We start from the raw sequence: 25,303 nt of genomic DNA, 5'->3' as shown, positions 1-25,303 counted from the left end.
ACTGTTTAAAAGATTTTCTCTTTCCTACAGATTTTCTATTTCCTATCAGCAAATCTAAATATATTCAGCACTACTTTGCATCGTAGGGGTCTACCATTTTTAGCTGTATTGAGTTGAAAAGTGGTTATCATCAGATTCATATCAAGCCTAAGGACATGTACAAGACAACTTTCCGTACTTCTTTTGGCTTTCAAAGTTACTGTTTAAAATATTTTCTCTTTCTTGCTGATTTCCTATCTCCTCTCAGCATATCTGAAGATATTCAGCAATACTATAATTAGGATTTCTCAGCCATCTCAGGAATTGTGTCCATAAATTGCAGCCTTGAGATCAAAGAGATTGTTGTAAATCTCAAAATTTGGAGCATATTTAAAGTGGATTGCTCATCTACAATTGCAAGGACCTGGATGCAAGTGTTGAAGACCAATTTGTGCACGATTGTATATCAAATCAAGGAGCAATTCGGGAATTTATGCTGCTGATCATTTGTGGCAGCCCTACTTTCTTGAATTTGTAGAGAGATTGGCCAATCGATAGAGGAAGAGAGGATTCTTCGAGAGGGATCCTCTCGAATCCAAGGCAGGGCCTCACTCTTCTCAAGGATTGGAGTACTATTTCAGTATACTACAAGATTCAAGGAATAAAATCTAAAAGAATACCACAGGGCGTGCCCAGTTTTGGGGCCAATCGGGTGTCAGCTGTCCACTCTTAATTGGTAAAGTGTTTATTTCATTTTATTTGAATCTATTGTGTACCGTAATTACTGGTTAATCAGGTCATCTACCATCCTATCCAAGAGGGAAGGCGGGTTTCACTACGGCTACTAGGTGCTCCTTTGCTAGTTCACCAATAGCTGATCCACAATACTTGTACTTTCAAGATCATCTATCACACTCACCGCAATTTGCACATTATGACAGAGTGCTTCGCTAGTAGCTTGATATACAGCACTTTTACTTTCAAGATCATAAATCTCAGTCAACATAGTAAAAATCTTTTCATCTCCTCCTTCCCTTCCTCTCTCTGCCTCCCTCACTCCTTCCTCACACTCACCACAATTCGCGCATTATGTAGAAGGGGTGCGGAGAGATAGTATGCAACTAGCTCCAGAAGTTGAAGCATGTACCTGCATAACCAAACCTTCTCTTGTCAATCTGCTGGTCCAGATAAGCATCTAAATCACCTTCACTTCTTTCTTTAATTTTCCTAGTGAAAATCTTTAAGTAGCTTTTAGTATTTCACTTGTTGAGATTACTCATGCTCCAAACCAAGGTTCAGTCTGATCCTACAAATCTTTATCTTGGCATGTGATGGTGGATAATCTTCTCATTGTGGAGCTATCAACCTTGTTGCTTGAAGCAATTTTAGGTTTGCTACTTTTGTCACTCTTTAAATTACAAAGTATATTCACTTTGAAACTTACCCTAGTGAGGCTCCAAGATCTTGTTTTGCCACTGAAAGTGGATCATCACCAATGGGTAAGCAAGCACTGCAGATTGTCCAAACTTGAGTTCCATTTGGAGCTTGCCTTTCCCCAGAGTTGGAAGGCGGCTAAACAAAAAGGAGAAGCCAAATCAGTACACCTCATAAAGCAGACTAAACATAGATACATGCAAAGCTAATTCAAAATCTTTAACAAAAGAAGGAAGACACAAATAGCAAACCAAGTTTTGAACATTGAATAACGATCAAGACTGGTGAGCCCATCAGTCTCTTTAACAAAAGGAGGAAGACACAAATAGCAAACCAAGTTTTGAACATTGAGAGGAAGAAATTCTAATTTGAAGACTAAATTTTTATACAGTCATTGAAAGCGCAATTGCAGGTCCAATCTAAAAGAGTCATAAATCAAGAAACTTTAATTATAGCACCTACTAAGAGTATTAAGAATTGCAGTTATTTTAAAGCAGTAAAAGAATGATCTCAAGAAACAAACCACATTTACAGTGTTCAAACATGTAGAGCTTTGACCAAAACAGACTATTTAAAGCAAAAGGATAAAAATGACAAAATCTGTGATCTTTCTTGTTGAGATTCATATGATACCTATAAATGTAGAAATATGAGCCAATTAGGCTGGAAAATCCTACAATGTTAGAACAAAAAAGAGGAGCACACTTCTATAGATTCCAGTAGATGGCAATTTTTTACACATAGATGTGCACAATAGAAACATTGGCCATTTCAGAGGATCAACAGAACACGTGCCAGCAGTTTCAGAGGCTCAAAGAAACGAAGGCAACCTCAAGTGCAAGAGCACACTTGGAACAACTTCCAAAGTCACATTTTGCTTCCTTTAAGGTTAGCCCAAGCGACAAACAAGGTCAGTTATGTGTAAGAATGTGCCCATTCAATAATTAGATGATGGCAATCTGCAACCCAAAGAGGTAACAAACATAGATTCCCTGAAATTTGCAAGAAGTCCTGCAGACTCTTCAAACAATTTGAGAGTGGGCTCCTATGTTCTAGACTTGGACTCAAAACCTCGGGTTGTGGTTGAAGTCCCCCAATGCAATGGGTATGAACAGCTGTGTTTCCCACAACATTTGTCATGTACGTGGCTCATTTTACTTCAAGAAAGCCACCCACTCTATGCCATTACAGGCCCCAAGCCATAGAAAGGACAAAGCAAGTGTGCTAGGTAAACACGAAGTTAGAAGGAATGAATTCAATTGTTTGCGTCAGACAGAAGTATCAGAAAATCATCAAACCAAGTTAGAATTCCTGAATGAGCCAATATAAGCTGGATGTTAGACCCAGTTTAAGATTTCAAAACTTACCAGATGTCTCAATGGAAAAACCTTGCAAAGTTGCCGGAAAAGAAACTGTCGCCGTTTGTGAATTTCAGAAGCAATGCTTGCCTACAATCATAAACTCCTTTGGTTATTAATACAATTTTCATATAAAAGCTGAGAGTAGGGGTGGCTTGAAACTTACCTGACGCAAAAAATGAGTTCGTACAAGATCTGGTTGACCTAGTTGTTCAACCTGTTTCTTTGCTAGCTGAAGCCACCCGATACATGACAGTCAGCTCCCATAGAACAAGACACCCTTTACTACACACACACACCATCAAACTAAGCAAACCTGTGCAGAAGCTAATGCAAAGAAATGCGATCGTGAATCTAGCTCACACTGCTTATCCTTTAGTTCAGCTTGTCCTGCAAGCCACAGAAAATTTAAGATACACCAGCTTTTCTCCAACATCTACCATATTGTTTTGAAATCATCAAACCATTATAGCCATTTTATACCTCTTTGAAGTTCATTTTCAGAATCCTGCAATTTTTCTTTGAGTTTGGCAATATTCTCTTTATGTGTAGCAATCCAATGGTGCTGCTGATCTGCTTCATGCTGCAAATTACAACAAGAAAATGATAAGAAGATGCCTCTCCACTTGGACAAACAACACCACCTGTGCAATTTTCTTTGCATTTTCCAAGTGAAACTGGCCTTCAGAAACTCAACCAGCAGTAAATCTTGAACATTCCACCTTCACTCCTGCCTTCTGCCTACCTCGCAGTAGCCTGCCCTTCTTCACCACCTCATTATCTCTACCTTGCCACCTGCCCCTATTCACCGCTTGCTGCCCCTGCTTCCCCACCTGACTGCATGCCCTGCTTCCACCTTGCTGCCTCCTGCCTGACTTGCACCACCTCTGCTTGAATCACCACCACCTCCTTTGGCACATTGTCTGCCATCATCCCCTATAGCACCACTATTGCAACTGCTTGCCAGTCTCACCTACCACCAGCCTCCAACCACCTCACATCCTTTAGCTCCCACCAATGCCTCTGCCTCCACTTTTCCATCAACCCCCACACCCCTAAAAGGCTGAATAACAGTTCCTCCCTCCCCTTGTAGGACCATTTCCCTTAGGACAACTACTCACTCAGATGACCTTCAGAAATGGACACAAAAGAAACCTTTGGTCAGACGCGGACACATCCCACTGTTGAGCAACCAAAGTCATGACATACATTAAAATTCAATTGTTGCATTAATTCCGAATTTTGATCTCCATAAACAGCCCCAAAAGGGCTTTATTTATATTTATTGGCACTTATTTCACACGGTAGCACAAATGCTCCAAAATCCCCTAGGGCATGATGTAGGTATTCTCTCTCTCTATTGATTGTTCATCAGATCGTCCTCCCACCCTAACATGGAGGATATCACAGTTTGTGGAGCCTCTTCAAGTGCTGCCTCAGCCCGACCACATTCAGCCTGGTGTCCACCTCCTTCAGCCTGGTGCGCACTTTCTCAGCATGGCGACTTGATTCAGCATCCATTTCTCTGTGTTTCAGTGTTGTAGCGGTCACCCAGCATCCAAAGAGTATCCTGCAGCAGCCATGTCCTACACCAGCATTGTGTTTTATATGTTTGGAGGCTTATTAGCTGCTGTCTTGCGTTTCCTGAATCTGGAGGCCCCCACAGTAGTTGCCTACATCACAGCAGGTCTAATCAACCATTATGACGTGTTTTGTGCTGTTGCTCTTATTCCAGCCAGTCTCCCACCTCCTAGCAGCTGCCTCGAGCCACTCTACATCTGCACTCTAATACAGCAGTTGTTGGAGATCACTTCATCAGCATCTACAGCTGCTGAGGATTGCATTTCGCCCCCTCTGCTGTTGTCCATCATTACCCAGTGTCTTCTTGCACGTCCCCCTGCCCGGAGGACTTGTGTTTTGCTTCCTCCATAGTGCATCCTCATCCACAAGTGCTGCTTCTTGATCAACCAAGACAGTGCAGTCAACTCTGAGCCTCATTGGGTGTCATCACCTCAACTCTACTTACCTCAATACCAATCCTAGAGACATGGAAACTTGAGGCTTGCTCCTCCATTGCATCAACATCGTACATGATTCATTATGGCCACTAGCGTGCAATAGAGAATTGTGAATGGATGGATACAAGCATTCAATTTGTTCCACGGCACCTGTGCCTTCTCCAAATCAGCTTCCTCAGATTAAGAGTTGTAGAGCCTTTGACCATGGAGAGAGCAAATTTATTCAATCACAAGTTCCACAAGCTCATAGGACTCTAAGATAGCCTCCATCATCACCTTCCACATGCTAAAGTTGTCTCCAATCCGTACATCTTCACACCAACTACGGGTCAAGACAGGTAGATACGAGGCCCACCCCCTCCCCCTAGAAGATCGGATCTGCCAAATCTGCTAGCTCGAGCCGGAGACAGAAGAACACTACATATGCAAGTGCCCAGTGTACTACGAGATCCAGGAACGCTTCCACTGCCTGTTCAGAGAAGGATTCGGGCCACTCTCCAGAGTGATGGATTTCAAGGACTAGAGATGCCTTGGGCTCTTCCTGCTGGAAATATGATGCCACAGAGACCACCTCCTCCGGACCTCGAAGCAGAGACAGGGAGCCGCCCAACGCCTGCTCACAGAATTCTACCGAGAGCCAACTACCATCCCCACCCTTGAGCCCCCACCAGCCCCACTGACCTCTCGGCCGCGGGGGACCACCCTAGCCATAGCCACGGCAAAAAGCAAAGCCCGATGCCCACGCCCAATTGGCCCCCGCCCCCGCAAGAGGCACATGTCGAGGATACAAGGGATACTACGCCGCCACCGGAGGGCCCTGCCTCACCGATTCAGCCTCCCAATGTTAGATAGACCCATGCGGGACATTTTAGGATGACCAAGCTCAATGAGCAGTTCCACACCATACTTGGAACACATATGAATTGTACCCAGCCTATATACCATTTTGTACCTACTCAATTAGTTTATCATAGCATTAGATGGTAGCTTTACTAGGAGCTGGAAAGTTTCCCATACATTTTGTATGTAACGTTTTGGTCTCATAGGCCAACTTGGCCTTTCGTAGACGTTAATATAACTCTCTTTCTTTCTTTCTTCTATGTTTGTCTCTCTCTTCCATTGCACACTCTCACATGGTATCATCGCCTAAGTGAGGACACAAACTACAGATTTCTCCCAAAAGAGCAGGTTTTCATTGCAAATGAGCAACCCATGTTTCCAAAACGCAGATTTTCACCCTGCGTTTATTGCCTATATAGCCCAAACAGGTGGTCCACCGCTCGTTTTCACCCCTAGGCAGCCAGGCAACAATCTCCAAGGACCGCGCAACAATTTTTCTGCATCAAGCAGCATCAACTTTTGCATTTTGACTAGAACGCAAATTTGCATTTTTGCTAGTGTGCTTTCCCTGCTCCAAGCATCAACATATTTCTACGGGCGACAGCTTCCTCCACCTTGGCGACAGCTTTCTACTCTAGGCGATAGTTTTTTGGGTAGGTCCCAGCCTCTTGATAGCAAGCGATAGTTATTTTATCTATCAAATGCAACTTTCTAGTGATTACAAATTTGAAGATGTCTTACCAGTTCACGAGCTTTGATGACTCATAGGAGGAGCTTCTTTCCAGACACTCTTCTGAGCTGAGATGCGATTATCACGATTACAGTCGGCATGAGGAGTCCCCCATTCGCACCCATCCCCCTTCTATTCATCTTTCACACAAGGCTCCATCCTCAGTGAAGATGCCATCCTTGATACCTTCCATACAGGTGCCTATCTTACCTTTATTACCCAAAGAAGACAAAAACCATGGTTCAAACTATTCATTGTGGTCGTGTAAGGTGGTGTGCATACTCGACACCTTTGATCTTTGGGCTCTTGTTTCAAATTCCATCCTGCGTCCTAAGGAGGATCCCGTAGATGGAACTTCTTTGGGCTGTGCAACCTTGTGGAATCGGCTCAACCCTCGAGCCCGACCCTTCCTCTTTATGAGTTTGCATGATTTTGTCCTTGCGCATGTTCACAAATCGAAGACCGCGGCGGAAGTGTGGAAGACCCGTGTGGTCTTTAAACAACATGCAGTGACAACGGAGGATGCTTCTACAGGTAGCGTTCTTTGGACACAATCCCAAGAGGGTGGGCTTTACATGCTCACAACCTTAGCCGCAAGGTCTTCCCACGAGCTTGGGCTGCTTTGGCATGCTCGTTATGGTCATCTTGACTTTGATGTGATCCGACGAGCTTCTCATAAGAAGATGGTGGAGGGACTTTGTGATTTCCCTCCTATTCACACTTTCTGCCCTAGCTGTTTGAGGCATAGTTACGCCAAACGGCCCGAAACGACCCCTAATCAGGTCTGAAACTCCGAAACTTTTGATGATCTTGGCGAAACGTGTTTCGACAGATGAAACATTTCAGCCTTCCCGTTTTGGTGCCACATGGCGTTTCAGAACGTTTCCCGAGACGTTTTAGGACAAGAGGGTCAAATTTTGGCAATACGTTTTTTGTTCTTAAATTTGATGGCTGAAACGTTTTACATAGCACTCTATATCACTAACAAAACATTTCGTTTTGACCTTTAATGTTAATGTTTCAACTTTTTAAAAAAGCTTTTTCGTTTTGTATTATTCTTCCCGTATGAAGACGATTGCGCCACGCATACTCCACGCCTGCCATGAAGTCGACTGGTGTTACAAACTCTGGAGCAACAGATTCGAATCTCCCTCTTTCAAGTCGCTAATGCCAAATAGGGAAAAATGACCCTCTCTCTTTCTGTTTCTCTCTCTGACTTCCACCTACCTCATCAGCAGTGAATCGAATGATGTCTCTGCACTGTGCTATAACCAAATCCAATAAATGACCCAAGCCCAGTGGCCCACACAGTGCAGAGGCTGCAACAGAGAATCCTCTCTCTCTCTCTCTCTCTCTCTCTCTCTCTCTCTCTCTCTCTCTCTCTCTCTCTCTCTCTCTCTCTCTCTCTCTCTCTCTCTCTCTCTCTCTCTCTCTCTCTCTCTCTCTCTCTCTCTCTCTCTCTCTCTCTCTCTCACGTGACCGGATGCCGTGACGCCTCTCGTGATGTGACGGGATGCCTGATGGGATATTGTGACGGGATGCTATGACGCCTGACGGGATGCTGTGACGTGACGCCTCTCGTGACATGACGCTGTGACAGGATGCTGCAACGTGATGTGACGGGAGCTCTCCGATGGAAGAATATGCTGGGATACTATGACGCCTGACGGGATGCTATGACGTGACGCCTGACGGGATGCTGTGACGTGACGAGAGCTCTCTGACACTTGACGGAGGACGCCTCTCTGACGCCTGACGGAGGACGGACTCCCTCTCTCTAACGAATGATGCAAGAATGTACCTAGCGTGAGGCAGACCTGTCGTTAGCAATATAGTGTTGCAGAGATGTATTGAATGCATTGACACAGGCGTACTGTATGCAGTAATGTACTGACAACAAGGTACTGACACAGACCCAGATGCCAATGTACTGAGGTTGCAGACGTAATTAGATTGATATGACATGAATGTACTCAGAATGACATGAATGCAGACCTAGGTGAATGCACTGATGCACTGGCTTGTGGACCAGGCAATGATGCATTGACTTTGATTTTGATCATATCCTGGAGTATGCAGTAATACACTGACTGGGGCTACAATCTGTATTTCTACAGTGATTGTAAATAGTGTGAAAGCATTTGGGCTCGTAAAAGATTACTAGGCTTACAAAAATTTAGTGAGGGATTCGAGAAACCCTGGAAATTGGCAGGAATCACAAAAATTGCTCTGATTTGACAATACAAAATACAAGTTGAGTGGCTTTGCACACAGTGGGTGAGAGATTGAGAATGTAGACAAATGCAAGCATCAAACCGTGGAAAATGAATATCTGGGAGACGAATCTGATCAAGAACTAACACAACCGTCCATGGAAGCAATGTTCAACACCCCTTCTAAGAACACACGGTACAAGACGTATGGCCGTAGGGTACGTGATTGAACCGTCTCCCCAGCATCTGATAGGCATGGAAAGACCTCACGCACTATGAATGAAAAGAAATAAGAAGAAATTCACCTCATGATTCACTCTGAACTACAAACTATGAGACAAGAATTTGAGAAAGAAATACGAGAGCAGATCAAAGCCAAACTAATGGCAAATCAGAGGGCAGAAATGCAAGACATGCACATAAAGATTAAGAATGACTTACAGGCACAAATGCTGTCCGAGATGCACATGCTGAAAACTGAAATGCTGAATGTTGTAGATGCCTACAAATCTGAAATCTTAGAACTGAGGGAAGAACTGAATACATTTAAGAAAAAAGAAATGAACGTGCAAGAAGAATTACAAAAAGAGAAAGAGGCTTTGAAGGCATGTGAAAGGGAGGTTCACTCATGGGCAGAAGTGGCAAAGACAACACAGAAGCAGATAGAAGAAGCCAGCCCATGGATTGAGGTAGTAAAAAAGAATAAGGGAACATCAATGAACAAAACTAAAGTAATGAATGCTACCTTGGAAGAAGAGGCTAGGAGACGGGCTAGGGTTTTACATGTATGGGTAGTAGGATGGGAGGAAAAGAGCAGCCACAGGAAGATGCTAAGACACTTGCTGACAAAATTGGGGCTTCTGACGTACCTATCGTCAATGCTTGGAGAGTGGGGAAACAGGACTCTAAGTCCAACGCTCTAATTCTTCACTTTGGAGACAGAGAGAAAAAAAAGGTCTTCCTCTCCAAGAGGAGAGCCCTCAAGGGTGAGAAGATTTATTTGGATGAGGACCTTACCCCAACACAAATAGGGCATCGCAGAGAACACATGCCCAAGGTATTGGAGGCTCGCAAAGAGGGAAAGTGGGCTGTCTATAGAGATGGACGAGTCATCATCACTGACAAAAGGACTTCATGACGGTATGAGGCCTATGAGAGACTTCGGATGTCAATATGGAATTGTAATGGAGCCCTACGCTTGGATGCTAGTTACTTTGAAGATAGCTTCCGAAACATAGATATAGCAATGTACACAGAAACACACCAATGTAAAGGCAGCCGACTACCAAACGTGCGGGGATACAGGTGGGAAAGTGCATTTTGTCCAGCAACTAGAAAACCAGGAAGCACCAGGGGTTCTAGAGGTGTGGCCATACTATACCGGGAAGACCTCAAAGGGATAGTGCAAGTAATGAAAAGAGATGATGATGCACAATATTTATGGATTAGGATACATGCAAGAAGACCACGGGATATATTCATCGCAATATGCTACTTTCCTCCTACAAATTCTACCTATGCCACACGAGATGGATCACCCTTTGATGTACTTTATGAGGATATCATGAGATATGCTAGCATTGGGGACATATTATTAGTAGGAGATTTCAATGCACGCACCGGAGATAGACAGAGTGACTTTTATATGCATGATAATGCCATGTTCAAAGAGATCGACGTAGATGAAATAGGCCTATGCAAGAGAGCCCAGGATAAAGAAGCGAGTACCTATGGAACACACCTATTGACTTTGGGAAGTGCACATAGACTAACCCTCTTTAAGGGTCTGCCACAATGGCCAGGATCTGACAATTTGACATGTTAGAATCACAAAGGAGGGGCAAGTACTGTGGACTGCTTGATAAGCTCACCAGCATTGATACCAGACATCCAAAACTTTAAGATATCTAAGAGACCAATTGGCATAGCAGCAGATCGTGCTATTTTGACACTCATACTCTCTTGTGTACATATGAAACATGAAACACCATGCCTCCCTAAACATCCCAAGTACTACTTTACAGAAGACACCTCACACGTCTACAGTGGTTCTGTGCAGACCAGTTTACGTACATTATACTTGAGTAGATCGTTGGAACAATGTACAAGGGATTTAGCAGAGGCCATACATGGATCAGCCATGTATGCATTCCCACACACCTTACCCCAATGTAGACCCACACGATCTACTGCTCCCCAAAATAGCTGGTATGATGATGAGTGTAGAGTCACACGGGCTCGCCTACAGAGGGAAGTGGAGCTAGGCACTCAGACACATCGCCAAGCAAAGGCATTCTTCAAACGCCTTGTGCGGAAGAAGAAACGAGACTACTTAGCGAAAGCAGAAGCAGAGATATATCAGCTATTTTTGGGGCGGGATAGCAAAAGCGCATGGAAGATGTTCCATGAAAGACAGCCCCCCATACAGATTACATCACTAGATGCGTGGCTTGACTATGGGAAACAACTGTATAACCTGCCAAGACAGCCACCTATGCAGCCCCCACAAGCTTGTAGGCCAACACAATGGTCATTCTTCACATGGAAAATGGTTAGGGATGCAATTTATAGATTACAAAATGGGAGGGCACAGGATGAAGATGGACTAGTAGCACAACATTTCTCACATGCTTGTGACATATTAGCACCCATATTAGCACATATGTTCAATAGAGTAGTATGTGAACGTTTCCCTATGAGTTGGTCAGACAATACTATAATCCCACTGTTTAAAAATGGTGATCCCTTGATTCCTAGCAACTACAGGACTATTATGATCGGTCATACTTTGGCCAAGATATATGGATCTATATTGGAGCATGAACTTAGTGAATGGGCTGAAATGCAAGGCAAGAGAGCACAAGGACAGGCAGGTTTCAGGCGAGGATATACCACGCTGGACCATATTATCACACTTAGAGCCATTATTGAGGAGGGTCGAACCCGAGACAAGAGGATTTATTGTTGCTTTGTAGGCTTCTGCAAAGCCTTTGATACAGTGTCTCGTACACGCATCATGCAGAGATTGCAAGACATTGGAGTACCAGAGGGTATACGATGGGGTGCCTATGCATTATATGAGGCAGTGACAGCTCATGTACGAGCACCTGGGGGACTATCAGAGAGGATTGACAGTACCATAGGAGTGAAACAAGGATGCCCACTTTCACCCACATTGTTTGGTCTATACATAGATGAAGTGTCTGATTACATAGACCGAGGAGGAGGAGTTGAAGCCAATCTGGCAGGGGTGCTGATACCAATATTACTTTACGCAGATGATATTGTTCTCATTTCAAATTCACCGGAGGGATTGCAGTGCCATCTAGAAGCTTTGCACATCTTCTGTAGAGATAAAGACATCACATTGAACCTTGGAAAGACCAAAACCATGGTTTTCAATACCTCAACAGCATGGGTGACTAGATCTATGTACCAGTTCACATTTGGGGGAGACATACTGGAGCATGTGAGGGAATATGTCTATTTGGGAGTCACCTTCTCTGGCCCACGTTTTTCGTTAAGAGGGGCATCAGAGGCACGTTTGGCACGTGGATATGTAGCACTAGGGGCACTCGAGAGTTAATGTGCTCACATACAGTTCCAGGAGCCCCGCACCAAACTCTGGTTGTTTGACACCCTAGTCACACCTACATTACTATATGGAGCAGAGGTATAGGGTTGCAGCTTGTACCACAGGCATCTTAGCCCACTCACTGATCAGATTGGAATAGAGAGGGATTATTATGATAGTTGGGATAGCGTGGAAAGGCCATTGATCATGATGATAGCACGCATGATTAAGAGTAAGCCCTCCACTCCACATCCCATTGTCAGAGCATAGCTAGGGGCAACACCTATGGTGACGGAGGCACTCTTTAGGGCAGTGACCTTTTGGCACAAACTATGGAAACTTCCACGCCATAGATACTCTAGATTGGCACTAAACTCATCTAGACAACTAGCAGCTGGAGGCGAGAAGAACTGTTGGTTTTCACAGATGACTATTTGGATGAGCCTACATGGTTTGGATATTGACTGTCTTCCAGCTTTGGATTATAGCCTTGACTGCCCTACACTTTCTCTCAACCAATCAGAGTTGAACCAGGTGATCAGAGCTGATATCCTGAGGATTGAGACAACAAGGACATGGATCCATCCACCACTCCCTCTAGGATCAAGAATCTACAAGAGTCATTTCTTGTCTCTCTGATGATGGCTTCACTATTCGGCCAGCATATATGGGCACTCATCTCTCCCATAGCGTACAGGTTGCTATCGGACAGATTCGCACCTCCTCACATAGACTTCAGATGGAGATAGGCAGATGGACAAATACCCTAGCAGAGGATAGGACTTGCCAGCTCTGTGGTCGAGAGCCTGAGATGGAGGAGCACTACATATGCAGATGCACAGTATACTATGACATACGAGGACGGTACCACTGCCTCTTCCGTGATGGATTTGGACCCCTTTGTCGCATCATGGAGTATGAGGACCAGAGATGCCTTGGTCTTTTTCTCCTGGAGCTCGAGAGGCGCCAAACTACACTACTACGAGACAGGAGGCCAGCTCACCCAGAGGGACACACACAAAGAGCAGTGACAGACTTCTTCTACAAAGCCAACCCTACTGACACTACCAACCTAGTAGAGACAAAGCCACCCCGCTAGACACCTTACAGGCCACATCGTGGTGTCACATTGGATAGAGCCACTTCCCTTCGTCGAGCACGATGACCCCGTCTACCACGACCACGTCCGAGGAGGCCACACCACAATCGGATTAGAGCCATTATCACGAGACACCGTAGACTCACCACCAGGCATATCAGTGAAGCAGCTAGGGACCGCATCATAGCTGAGATCATGTGCAGATCTTGAGATCACCTACAGCCCATAGTCCCCACCACACTTTTGTACATGGTTCTATCAGATCTGGTTCTCCTTTCCTTTCCTTTTCTTTTCTATTGATGGAATAACACTACACATGGTTCAACCCTAGTATAGTCCCATCATATAGTTATTTTCAGTATTGTTTCATAGGCCACCCACTTATTTGTAATGTTATCTTTACTTTACTGATGAGATGACATTAGACATGGATGTACTCTGGATTTTGTCTCATAGGCCACATTGGCCTTATGTAGACGTTAATATATCTTTCTTTCTATATATATATATATGGCTATGTTTTACACATAGCCATAGTTAGTTTCCTTTCTTATTCTACTTATGCTACATATTTTGCCCAGACATTTGTACCATCATACACATGATTGTAACTCATGGTCTCATAGGTCATTTTGGCCTTTTGTAGACCTTAATATATTATTTCATTTCTCTCTCTCTCTCTCCCCCTTGTTACCTCGTAATGAGGCCTCAAACCATGGAAGCCCAACTAAATGAAACCCCAAGAGAGAAAGAGATGACCCAAAGTGACTATTGGTGGCAACAAGTTAGCATCGTTGGGTTCTACGATAGCAAGGCAGGTGGAGCAAGACGCTTTGAGTGTCGCTTTTGTGGCATCAAAAGAGGTGGAGATGATGATCGAGTGATGGTGCATCTCCTTAATGTCCCAGGCCATGGTATCAAAGGTTGCGACAAGATACCACTAGAGGATCGTACTCGCATGATGGCAAGGGATGTCAAGATGTATCTTGAAACTAGGTCCCCAAAGGACACTCACGTCATTCGAGCATCAATGCCTTCAACTACAACTGCCACTAGTGGAAGTCGAGCTCGTGAGAGCGGAGCAAATCAGTCTGCCACTTTTCCTACAACTACGACACGCAGTGGAACACAAGGTACATCGTCCATCCCTCCTGGAAAACAAGGCAATTTGTTCACTACATGGCACCCACAAAGGAAGGCTCAAGTAGATGCAGTTGTTGCACGTTTTTTTTTCTCATGTGGAATTCCATTTAATGTGGCACGATCTCCTTTTTTTAAGGAGATGGTTTCAGAAATAGCCTAGTTTGGCCCTTCCTACCAACCTCCCTCTTATGATGCACTACGTGAGAAACTTCTACAAGAGGAAATGACCAGCGTAAAGGCTGCCATCACACCAATTAAACAACAGTGGGATACCTATGGGGTGGTCTCAAAGGTGATGGTTGGTTTGACATACGCAGCCATTCCTTGGAAGGTATCCTTGCTGCATGTTGTGGCAAGCCTCTATATAAAATCCACGGAGTTTGGTACCCGGCAAAAGATAGCTCCTATCTTATGTGAGATGTGGGCTGAGGCTATTGAGTATGTTGGACCCAAGAATGTAATTCAATTTGTCTCTGATGGAGAGGTGACAAATAGGGCTGCAGGTGCCTTACTAGAGCAATAGCATCCCCATATCACAAGGAGTACATGTATGGCCCATTGTCTTAATAATTTATTGAAAGACATTGGAGCATTAGCATGGATCAAGAGTACAATTGTTACAGGTAAGGAAATCATTTCTTTTGTCACCTGCCATCATTTCTCTCTAGCCTTGTATAGGCAATTTGCCAAAAATGAGCTACTAAAATATTCAAAGATCAAGTTTGCCTATAATTTCCTTATTCTTCGTCGGCTATACAACATGAGGCCAGCTTTAAAACAAATGGCTGCTAGTCCATCTTGGGCATCATGGTCTACTTCAAAGTCAACTTTGGGCCAGTTGTGCTACACAACGGTAACCCAAGATGAGTATTGGGAAGAAGCAAAGCAATTGCTTCTTCTATGCTTACCCATGGTAAATCTCGTGGCAAGTGGATGGTGATGTACCGTATATCGGTGAAGTATACGAAGCAATGGATCGTCTCATTGAAAACATCCGTGCTCTTAATCTTACTCCACCCAAGAAACAAGAAATCGAGGAGCTTGCAGTCAGCACATGGAACCAATACTACTCAGCACTTCATTGTGCTACTTACAATTTGGATCCAGAGTTCCAACACAAGGGAAAGCAACTCCAGTTGGATGCTGAAGTAACTCGAGGCTAGAATACCACACTTCAGAAATTGGTGGCAAGTGCTGAGGAACGTCGAGAAATCAAATTTCAACTCGCTAACTGCCGCAACAAAGAAGGCATGTTTGGCTGGCCTAATGCACAACCTAATAGGTAACTCAAGTGATGCAGAATCCAAGGTTTTTGGCATTTTTGCAGCCTTCCCCTCCTTTACAACAAGTTGGGCAATCTACAAAGATTTCGGATCCAGTAGAGGTCCAAGATAAGGGTAAGCATGCTGCAGATTCAGTGGAAACACCAAGGCAGCTTGTGGAGTCAATGGAGACCCCAAGATTGTTTTCGACTGTCCAGGAATAGGTGGCGGAAATGCTAGTTACACAGGCATTGCCAGTTCAGCTCGCCACTTTACAGCAGCCAAATGTTCGTTTAAATGGACAGGGAAACAGTTTTCAGGCTTTACCACAGGTTTTCCCACCGACCTCTGTACATCCTGGATACTTTGGAGGTGGATCTGTATTTCAGAGTATGGCTGGTTATGCACCTGGAAACCTGATTTATGTACCAGGAATAGTGTTTGGGGGTACACAGGGTTTTATGCCAAACCCCATGTATGGCAATATAGGCATGCAACCTAGATTTCAGGGAGTTCAAGGCAGTTTTGGCATGCCACAAGGCACTTTTGGTATGGCTGGTTATCAAAATCAGCAAGCAAGTATTGTGTCTACAAGCCCTATAGTCAGTGGTCCGGCAACTCCTATGCCACCTGTTAGTGTTCCTATGTTACAAGAATATCCTACGGATCCTTTGATGGCTCATGAGAAGCCAAAGCCATACAAGGAAGGTGGTGCAGCTGTACAGTTTCACATCTTTCGAGGATTTGAAGATAGGACTAAGGCTCTCTCTTTCTTACAGCAATTTGATGCCACATTTGCAGGGGGGAACTTTACAGAGCCTTCTAAGGTTCGGAAAGCTGCCACTTTTCTTAAGGACAATACTAGTCAGTGGTGGAGTACACTATTGATGCAAGGACAGGCTCCTGCTACTTAGACTTATTTTAAGCAAGTATTTGCTTCTGCTTGGTTGACCAATGAATTTGAGATCGATGTTATGTCAGCTTGGCACAATTTGGATGCATCTAAATGCAAGGATCTGGAAGACTATAACAAGAAGTTTTGGGAGGCTTTGCTTCCAGTCACTTCTTACAAGGTTGTGCCATTGACCGAGCAGATAGAGAAATATTGCTGTGGGCTGCCCAAGGAACTTCGGAATTATTGTACAAAGACAAAGGTCACCACTTTGACTCAGTTAATTGAGAATGCTACCACAGGAAATGCATTATTGTTGGGACAGTCACGTGGTTTTGGGGGCAGCATTAAACAGGACAACAAATCTGAAAAATTATCAGCAAAGAAGCCATTTGGTAAATAGGTTTACCAGAATTCTCAAAGCACAGGTAAACCTTGGCAGTTCAAGAAGAAACTAGCCAAGTCCTTTGGACAGCAATCAAAGGACCAAAAGAAACCTTTTGTGCACAAGTCTCTTGAAGAGAGAAAGGCTTTAATGGCTGAGAGGAAGTGCTTTATCTGTAAGCAGACTGGTCATATTGCGTCTAACTGTCCAGACAAGAATAAGAGATCAGTTGATGATGATAAAGAGGAAAGGAAAGGAAAGAAGCCCAAACCTTCAGCAGGTTTAGTGCCAGATATGCTGGGAGACAAGCCACACTCGGATGCTAATCAGCTTTGCAGAGCTTGGGGTAAAGTTAGGGATCAACATGTACTTATTTTCTTTCATCCTGGAGCTAAGGCAAACTTTATCTCACCAGAGTTGGCTTCTACTTTGGGCATCGGAGCAGATAAGATGGGCTACACAGCAGAGGCAAGGTTGGCATGTCCTGGCCACTCAGAGTCTGTGACACCCATTCTTGGAAAGCTGCGTCTTCATGTACAATCTTATGTTGATGCAGAAGAATTTTATATCATGCCACTTGAAGGCTGTGATGTCTTGTTGGGAATGCCATGGATGTTCAAAAAGCATGGTGTGTTGGATGCCTTTAACAAGACACTGACTTTGGAACATAGGGGAAAGACTCATGTGCTTGATGTGAAGCTTAAAGGAGAGTCTGTACCTGTTGTATCGGCTTCTGCCATTACATCTGTAATAAAGAATCATCTTTCTGCGTACTTGATTTTTGCACGTGATGTCAAGGATAATGATGAGTCAAATTTCTCTATGTTAGATAGAGACAGGCCAGCTTTCTTGTCTCAGTTCAATGATTGTTTTTCTGACTCATTACCATCACAGTCGCCACCAGAGAGATCTGAGGATCATGCAATAGATTTGGTGCCAGGCAGTAGCCCACCAAATAGACCTCCGTATAGGGTTAGTGCAGCCCAACAGAAAGAGATATTGAGCCAGGTAAATGAGCTCTTAGAAAAAGGGCTGATTCAGCCAAGTTCATCTCCCTTTTGCTCACCAGTGCTCCTAGTGCAGAAGAAGGATGGCTCTTGGCGCATGTGCATAGATTATCGAGCGTTGAACAAGAGTACCATCAAGAACAGGTTCCCCATTCCAAGAATTGACGACATCCTTGACCGTTTGGAAGGAGCGTCAATTTTCAGCAGGATAGATTTGAAGAGTGGATACCACCAGATCAGGATTAAGCAAGAGGATGTGCATAAGACTGCATTTAGGACCATGTTTGGTCTCTATGAGTTCTTGGTAATGCCATTTGGACTTACTAATGCTCCTGCTACGTTTAATCGAATGATGGATAGGATTTTTCGTCCATACAGGCAGTTTCTTGGTACATTCTTTGATGACATGATTGTCTTTTCAAAGAATGAACAGGAGCATAGAGAACACTTGAAAGCAGTTTTTGATGAGCTTTGCAGTAATAGGTTGCTTATCAATGGCAAGAAGAGTGAGTTCTTCTTGGAAGAAATCCAGTTCCTGGGGCACATAGTATCAAAGGATGGTGTCCGAATGGATCCTGCTAAGGTTGAAGCAATTAGAACATGGCCAAATTTGAAGACTGTCCATGATGTTAGAAGCTTCTTGGGTTTGTGTTCTTACTACAGGAGGTTCATTCGCAATTTTGCAGAGATTGCTTCACCTTTACATGCTTTACAGAAGAAAGGAGTCTCTTTCTAGTGGACACAGAAAGAGATTTCAGCTTTTAACCTTCTTAAAGAAAAGATGACTTCTAGTCCAGTGATCATTCTGCCAGATCTTAAGAAGTCATTTGTTGTCCAGTGTGATGCCTGTGGCAATAGCATTGGTCCAGTGTTAATGCAAGATGGCCAGGTAGTGGCTTATGAAAGTAGAATCTTGCGAGGGCCAGAGCAGACTATGCAGGTCTATGAGAAAGAATTATTGGCTGTGATTCATGTGCTTTCTTGTTGGAAACACTACCTACTTGGGGCAGATTTTGTTGTCCAGACAGATCATCTGACATTGCATTATTTCTTAACTCAGACTGAGCTGTCAGAAAAGCATATGCGTTGGGCAAACTTTTTGTCAATGTTCCATTTTCAGATTGTGCATGTGGAAGGCAAAAAGAATGTTGTGGCTGATGCTTTGTCAAGGAAGCCACAAATTTCAGCTGTGTCAATTCCTTATCATCATGAGCTTGATGATATGAAGGAACAGTATGCTGATGATGAAGATTTTGCAAGGATATTTGACCAACTTGTCAATGGACAACACCATGAGCATTATCTTCTCAAGGATGGTTTCATGTTGATGCATGGTAGACTATGTGTGACTATGCCATTGAGACGGAAAGTTATGACAGAGAGTCACTCTCCACCGTATGCAAGGCATCATGGTATTGATGCAACAGTCAAAGCAGTAGAGACGTTCTTTTATTGGCCTACTTTGAGAAGAGACGTGGATGCTTTTGTGCGGCAGTGTTTGATTTGCCAAAAGGTCAAGTTTGACAGGCAAAAAGCACCAGGGCTTTTACAGCCATTGCCTATTCCACATAAACCATGGGAAAGCATAGCTATGGATTTTATATTTGATCTTCCAAGGGCACAGACAAGAAATGATGGGATATGGACTATTATTTGCAGGTTTAGCAAATAGACTCATTTCATTCCTGTCAGGAAGAAGATAAAACCAGATCAGATGGCACGTTTGTTTATGTGCAATGTCTTCAAGTATCATGGTATGCCACAATCTATTGTCAGTGACCGTGATCCACGGATGACAAGTCTATTCTGGAGAGGCATATTTGAGAACATGGGCACAATGCTTAAGTTCTCATCGTCATTTCATCCATAGACTGATGGACAGTTAGAAGAGGCAAATTCTACTGTCTTGGATCTGCTTAAGTGCTATGTGTCAGAGCACAAGTCAAAGTGGGAGCAGTATTTGCCTTTGGTCGAGTATGCATACAATAATACTGTGCATTCGTCAACAGGCAAAGCCCCTTTTGAAATTGTTGAAGGTGGTAAAAAGATTCCTCCCATTTTGCATACAAAGGATAGATCTTTCAGGCAGATCAGTATGTGCAGAGTATGGGTGAAATGTATCAGAAAGTTAAGCATGCCCTTGAAAGGACTCAGGCAAAGCAAAAGAAAGCTGTTGATCATCACCGTCGTGAATTGATATTTTCACTTGGTGATTGGGTACTGTTGCGGTTTGAAAAGGCACGTTTAAAGAAGCGGAAAGGCAAGGAAATTCTTTTCACTAAGCTTAATATGCGATATTATGGGCCTTTTCAAGTAACAGAGAAGATTAGTGATGTCAGTTATAGGCTGAAATTGCCTGACAATTGGAAGATTCATAATGCTTTCCATGCAAGTCTTCTTAGACCTTATATGGGTGATGTGCCAGAAGATATGCTAGCTGAGGAACAGCCCGAAGTTGAGGAACTTGATGAAATTCTTGTTCCAGAATAGGTACTGGCACACAAGGAAAGGAAAGTGAAAGGCAAGGTTGCTAGAAGGTATTTGGTTAAGTTCAAGAACTATCCAGCTATAGATGCTAAGTGGATGGACGAAGGTGAACTTGTAGAGTCACCTAATGTGTTGGAACTTTACCTTGAAGCATTTCGCTTGCAACCTACCTTGACCCCTTGTATCTCTAAGCTAAAATAGATTGTCAAAGTGACAATTGCTTAAGGAAGAAATTATGTACAGAAACAGATTTTGTACAGGTTGACACTTATTGTGTCCATATGGTTTTCTCAGTGCTAAAGAAGTAAGTATTGCTTGCAAGAATACAGTTTTTACTTCTATTGAATTGAATACATGTTGTAACAACGGTTACTCAATCGGGCATGTATTTTGTGAATTGACTCAGTGGGGATATCATTTTGATGTACCGGCCACTAGATCTCTAGTCAGGGTGATGTGGAGTCATCAAATGAGAATCTACCACTATGGGGATATCATTGTGGTGTACCGGCCACTATATCTGGAAACAGTGATGTGGAGTCACACAATGATAGTCTGCCATATTTCACAGTTAGAACATACATGTGTTAACATTGTATTCAGTACACAATGTTGACTGATAGCATGTATGTGTTGTACTTGTGCTGCCAAGTGTAAGTTCACTGGGTTAACTGGAAGCATGTATGATATTCATGCAAACGAGGACGTTTGCGATTTCAAGAGGGAGGTATGTCACAAGACTGTGACAACTATTATCTTTTTGTTGATTTCTGTATTACATATTTATTTGGTTTTTCTTTTTGGAAGGATCCCTCTTGAAATCTAAATGCCTGAGTTGCATGGCCAATATGTGAAACGGATAGGAATGTCTAGTGAGTCAAGACTGGACAGTTAAGGTCCAGTACAAGTTTAGAAGAGACTGATGGCACTATAGATTGACAAGCATGCAAGAGACTTGTGAAAGTATATATGGACAAGTGTGTTGAAGAACTAGCCTAGAAGAGACTAGTTCAAAGTGAAGATGGACAAATCTGCAAGAGATTAGTCCATGTGGGGTCATCAGTGGAAATTCACTTTCAGTTGAGCTACATTGCAAATTTGAATGTAGCCATAGTCTACAAAGATGGTCAGAAGACTAGTGGGGATGCAATGGAAGCAACTCCTAAAATTTAGGGAGTTACTATTTTTGGATCCCAAAATCTGTTCACGTCATTATCTTTGTTTTTGCACGAGGATTAATCCTCTGGTCTGTGCCAAGGTCAAATTCTGCACCGAGGATGGAGAATTTTAGACCGGAAGGCTGGAATGGGAAATATCTTCCAGTGCTGCCACTTGGCGCAAAGTTGTGCACTTACCTCTTTAAAGAGGGCTGGCGTGCAGTTTCTTGATGGAAAAGGGGCTCATTTGTGATAAACAGCTGCAGATGGAGAGCTCTTGAGAGCTGGTCTACCTTGTCTATGATGCACAGAGGGCTGAGCTTGCTTCCTACTCTCTCTCTCTCTCTCCCTGACAGTATAGTTATGCTGCAGAATCGAGGGCCTTTCTTCTGATTCAAGTATAGTTGTGTGGAATATGTTGTTTTTGCATGAGGCAAGAGCCTCTTTTCTCCAGGAACAGGAGCAGTTGTTTGCTGCCCACAAGCAGGAACAGGTGAGGGTGGTAACCTCACCAAGCAAGTGTCTGAAACAGCATTAAATCAGTTCTGATTCTGGACTGTTCAGAGGTTAATTCAAAGCCCAATTGATGTCAGAATCAAGGGGCACTTGGCCCAGATGATGCAGGACAGTGCAGGGAACAATATGAGCTGAGAACAGGTGTCAGAACAGGTCTGAACCAGTAATTACAGTGGGCTGAACAGTACAGGGAACAGTATGAGTTGTAAACAGATTTCAGAACAGGTCTGAACCAGTAATTACAACAGGCTGAAATGGTCAATTCTGCACTCCAACCAGAAGATTCAGACTTGGGCAGAGTTTCCCCTCCTGGTCGGCTTGTTTTGGGTCAGTAATTGTACTGTTATGCGGCCAAATTTCACCCAGAATAGGTGAAAGACAGCCCATTGTACTCTCTCTCTTTTTAAAAATAAAGAAATACCGCAAGGGGCGCCTAACTTAGGCGCCAACAGGGTGTCTGTGTGGCAACAGGAGCATTTTAGCTTCCTGTTTTTCTTCTTGATTCTGTGTCTTTAAGTTCAGGGAAAGTGGACGACTGTAAATTGGGTGAAAGCATTTATGTATTTTGGTTGTACACTACCGCCCTTCCCAGTGAACAAGCCGGTTTCACTCCATGAAGGACTATTGACTCTACGACCTGACGACACGGAAGCTTGAGGGAAGCAGGGATGTGATATTCGATAAGGCTTCTGCCTTCAAGGATCCGATTGATGGTTCTATTGCAGGTGATTCTTCATCATCGACTGACCCTCCCCCACCCTCAATTCCTCTTCTCCCCTCCAAGTTACCTCTTCGCACCCCTTTTTCGTCTTTGGCTCCTCCCCCTCCTCCTCCTCCTTCCTCTACTTCGGCTTCCCTACCACCATTGATGAATGCCACTACTTCTCTTTCGTCGCATACTTCCACCCCTTCTACCTCACCTCCAGAGTCTTCTTGGGGTGTTTATCCGTCACAGGGGGAGCTTTCTTCAAATGAGGAGGATTTACCTTCCCTTGGTGAGGGGGAGTCCCTACACCAAACAAGTGCATTAGAGGTATTGGAGACTAGACAATCTCCCTCACGACAAGATGGCTCATGTAGGATTCATGTGTTTCTCACTTTCCTACTTCGCCTCCAGGTCCACGCAGAATCAGTTTGCTTGCAGGTCCAGCAAAATAGTTCACTTTGTGTGAACTATGCTCTTATGTCACAGATTCTTTATGATTATGAGCCTACTACAATTGAGGACGCTCTTGCACAGGATATTTGGCATCAGGCCATGCAGGAGGAGCTCAATTCCATCGAGCGTAATCAAACTTGGGAGTTGGTTCCACGTCCCTCGAAGTGGAAGGTGATAGGTATGAAGTGGATCTTTATGACCAAGTACCTTGCAAATGATTCCTTGGACAAGCACAAAGCTAGTCTTGTTGCCAAGGGTTTTGCTCTTTTTCCTGTGTAGTTTCTGCATTCTTCATCCTACCTCACCTTTCAGACCACCCTTTCCGAGATTTTTCTGAGCATTTCTGGCATTTTTACCAGCATTAAATGTGAGTTAGACCAGCATACGGTCATATTTTTTCCCCCAAATTTCAAATCGGCCAGTTTTTGGGATATTTTGGCTATTCATAGCCATTTTCCACTTGATAGTCAATTAGATCATCATCTTCCCTCCTTCCTTGGCAAGTGCACTCTCCAACTCCGTCATCTTTCTCCGTCTTCAGTGCTGCCATCATCATCAACTTGATCTGGTTCCCTCACTGATGCTATGGGCTACGTGCAAGGATTGATTGGTCCTCCTTCTGTATTCAGCATTTGTTCCTTGTTCAGTGCAGATTTCTTCTCTTCTTTTCTTGCACATTGTCTCTCTCTCTTCCTGTGTATCGTGCTCCTTCTTCCATTGCACTCTCACATGGTATCAGAGCATGGTATCATCGCCTAAGAGAGACATAGAGCTGTCTTCTTGCGGAGGAGACCACCCACGATTGCAGACGGCCTTGCCACATCAACATTTTGCGGAAAATGCAGCTTTCAGCTTGGAGGCGTCCACTTTTCTTGCGCCAGATACCTGTTTTGTTGCCCATTTCCTCTCCTATTGGAGGCGATAGGCTTCCTTAGTCATGCAACAGTCTTCTACTACTACAAATGTAGTATTCCTTGGTCAGGCAACATCTCTCCTCAACAAACGCACATAGTCCTTATGCAGGCAATAGTCTATCTCCCCCCAGCGGACCCTCTACATCGACTTCCTTGTGATCCTGTAGCTGTTTCCTCCTATTTCAGGATTGTCTACCATCAAAACATTGATTTTTTGTGGGTGCCTTGCAGGATATCAAGGATGTCTTATCACCAGTTCTTTGTTGACTCAGAGGATGAGGTCTATGTTCCTTTCTCTAAAAGATGGAGAGATTTTCGTGCTAGTTCACATGATGACTGGGGGTCACCTAGCCCATTTGTTCAAGGACCCTTTCCTCCCTGTTCTCTCCACTTTCACAAAAGGCTCATTCCGTTTTGCCTTCATATGGCATTCAAGGCACCCTTTATCTAGGTACTTGTACTACCTTCTTTACGCAAAGAACACTGGCTTGATGGTTCCAACTACTCACTTTGGTCGTGTAAAGCGGAGTTTATCCTTGATACCTTCGATCTTTGGGAGTTTGTTACCCACCCTCTTCCCCGTACAGTGGAGAATCCCACCATTGGATCATCAATGTGTGCAAGTTGCGCAAAGCAGCAGTAGTGTGGACAAAGATTGCTTCTTTGTATCATCAGAAGACATTTGTCTACCAAGTTACTCTCGAGAAGTTATGGATGCTCGTTGTTAACAACTCTCCTTCCATGAAGAATCATATCAACAGGTTGGAGGACATGAGGGATGAGCTTGTGTTCCTTGGTAGGATGATCTCTTCAGAGGATATGGCTATGATTCTTTTGACTCGGCTGCCATCTCCCCAGTTTGATGTCTTCTACACCAGTCTTCTTACATCAAGGACCCGTGAGAAAGCTTGTGTGGGAGAAGCTTGCCCACTTGTTTGGAGCATGACAAGCGTGCCAAAGAGGTAGGGACGAAGAAGAAAGGGAAGTCAAAGGCTAAAAGACAAGAGAATTCTTCAAGCTCTGACTCCAACTCAGAGAAGCCTAAATGCCCATACTGTCGGGCCTATTGTACCACATGTACAAACTCAGCCATGAACTAACTAATCTGCTAACAATTATACCTACCCTTTCATTGC

The 25,303-nt window shown here is 43.9% G+C and overlaps 1 protein-coding gene and 1 pseudogene across 1 annotated transcript in view; one reads left to right on the top strand and one right to left on the bottom strand.

The window, feature by feature from the left end:
* Window positions 1–25,303, bottom strand: part of LOC148026604 (DNA-directed RNA polymerase II protein) — a 65,493-nt gene that overhangs the window by 13,280 nt on the left and 26,910 nt on the right. Inside the window, exons 3-8 of the mRNA XM_087691051.1 lie at window positions 3,255–3,354; window positions 3,088–3,161; window positions 2,938–3,003; window positions 2,781–2,861; window positions 1,424–1,551; window positions 1,054–1,126 (exon numbers count right to left, since the gene is read on the bottom strand). Coding sequence (XP_087547177.1) covers window positions 1,054–1,126; window positions 1,424–1,551; window positions 2,781–2,861; window positions 2,938–3,003; window positions 3,088–3,161; window positions 3,255–3,354 — 522 coding nt within the window. The remainder of the gene's footprint in view (window positions 1–1,053; window positions 1,127–1,423; window positions 1,552–2,780; window positions 2,862–2,937; window positions 3,004–3,087; window positions 3,162–3,254; window positions 3,355–25,303) is intronic.
* On the top strand, window positions 9,051–9,710 carry LOC148026605 (uncharacterized; annotated as a pseudogene).

This window comes from Lygodium microphyllum, chromosome 13, assembly GCF_053477565.2.
Source record: "Lygodium microphyllum isolate KBCC chromosome 13, Lygodium_microphyllum_v1.1.10, whole genome shotgun sequence".
Taxonomy (NCBI): domain Eukaryota; kingdom Viridiplantae; phylum Streptophyta; class Polypodiopsida; order Schizaeales; family Lygodiaceae; genus Lygodium; species Lygodium microphyllum.
The sequence above is the reverse complement of the archived record's forward strand: the minus strand, read 5'-3'. Positions and strand labels throughout refer to the sequence as shown.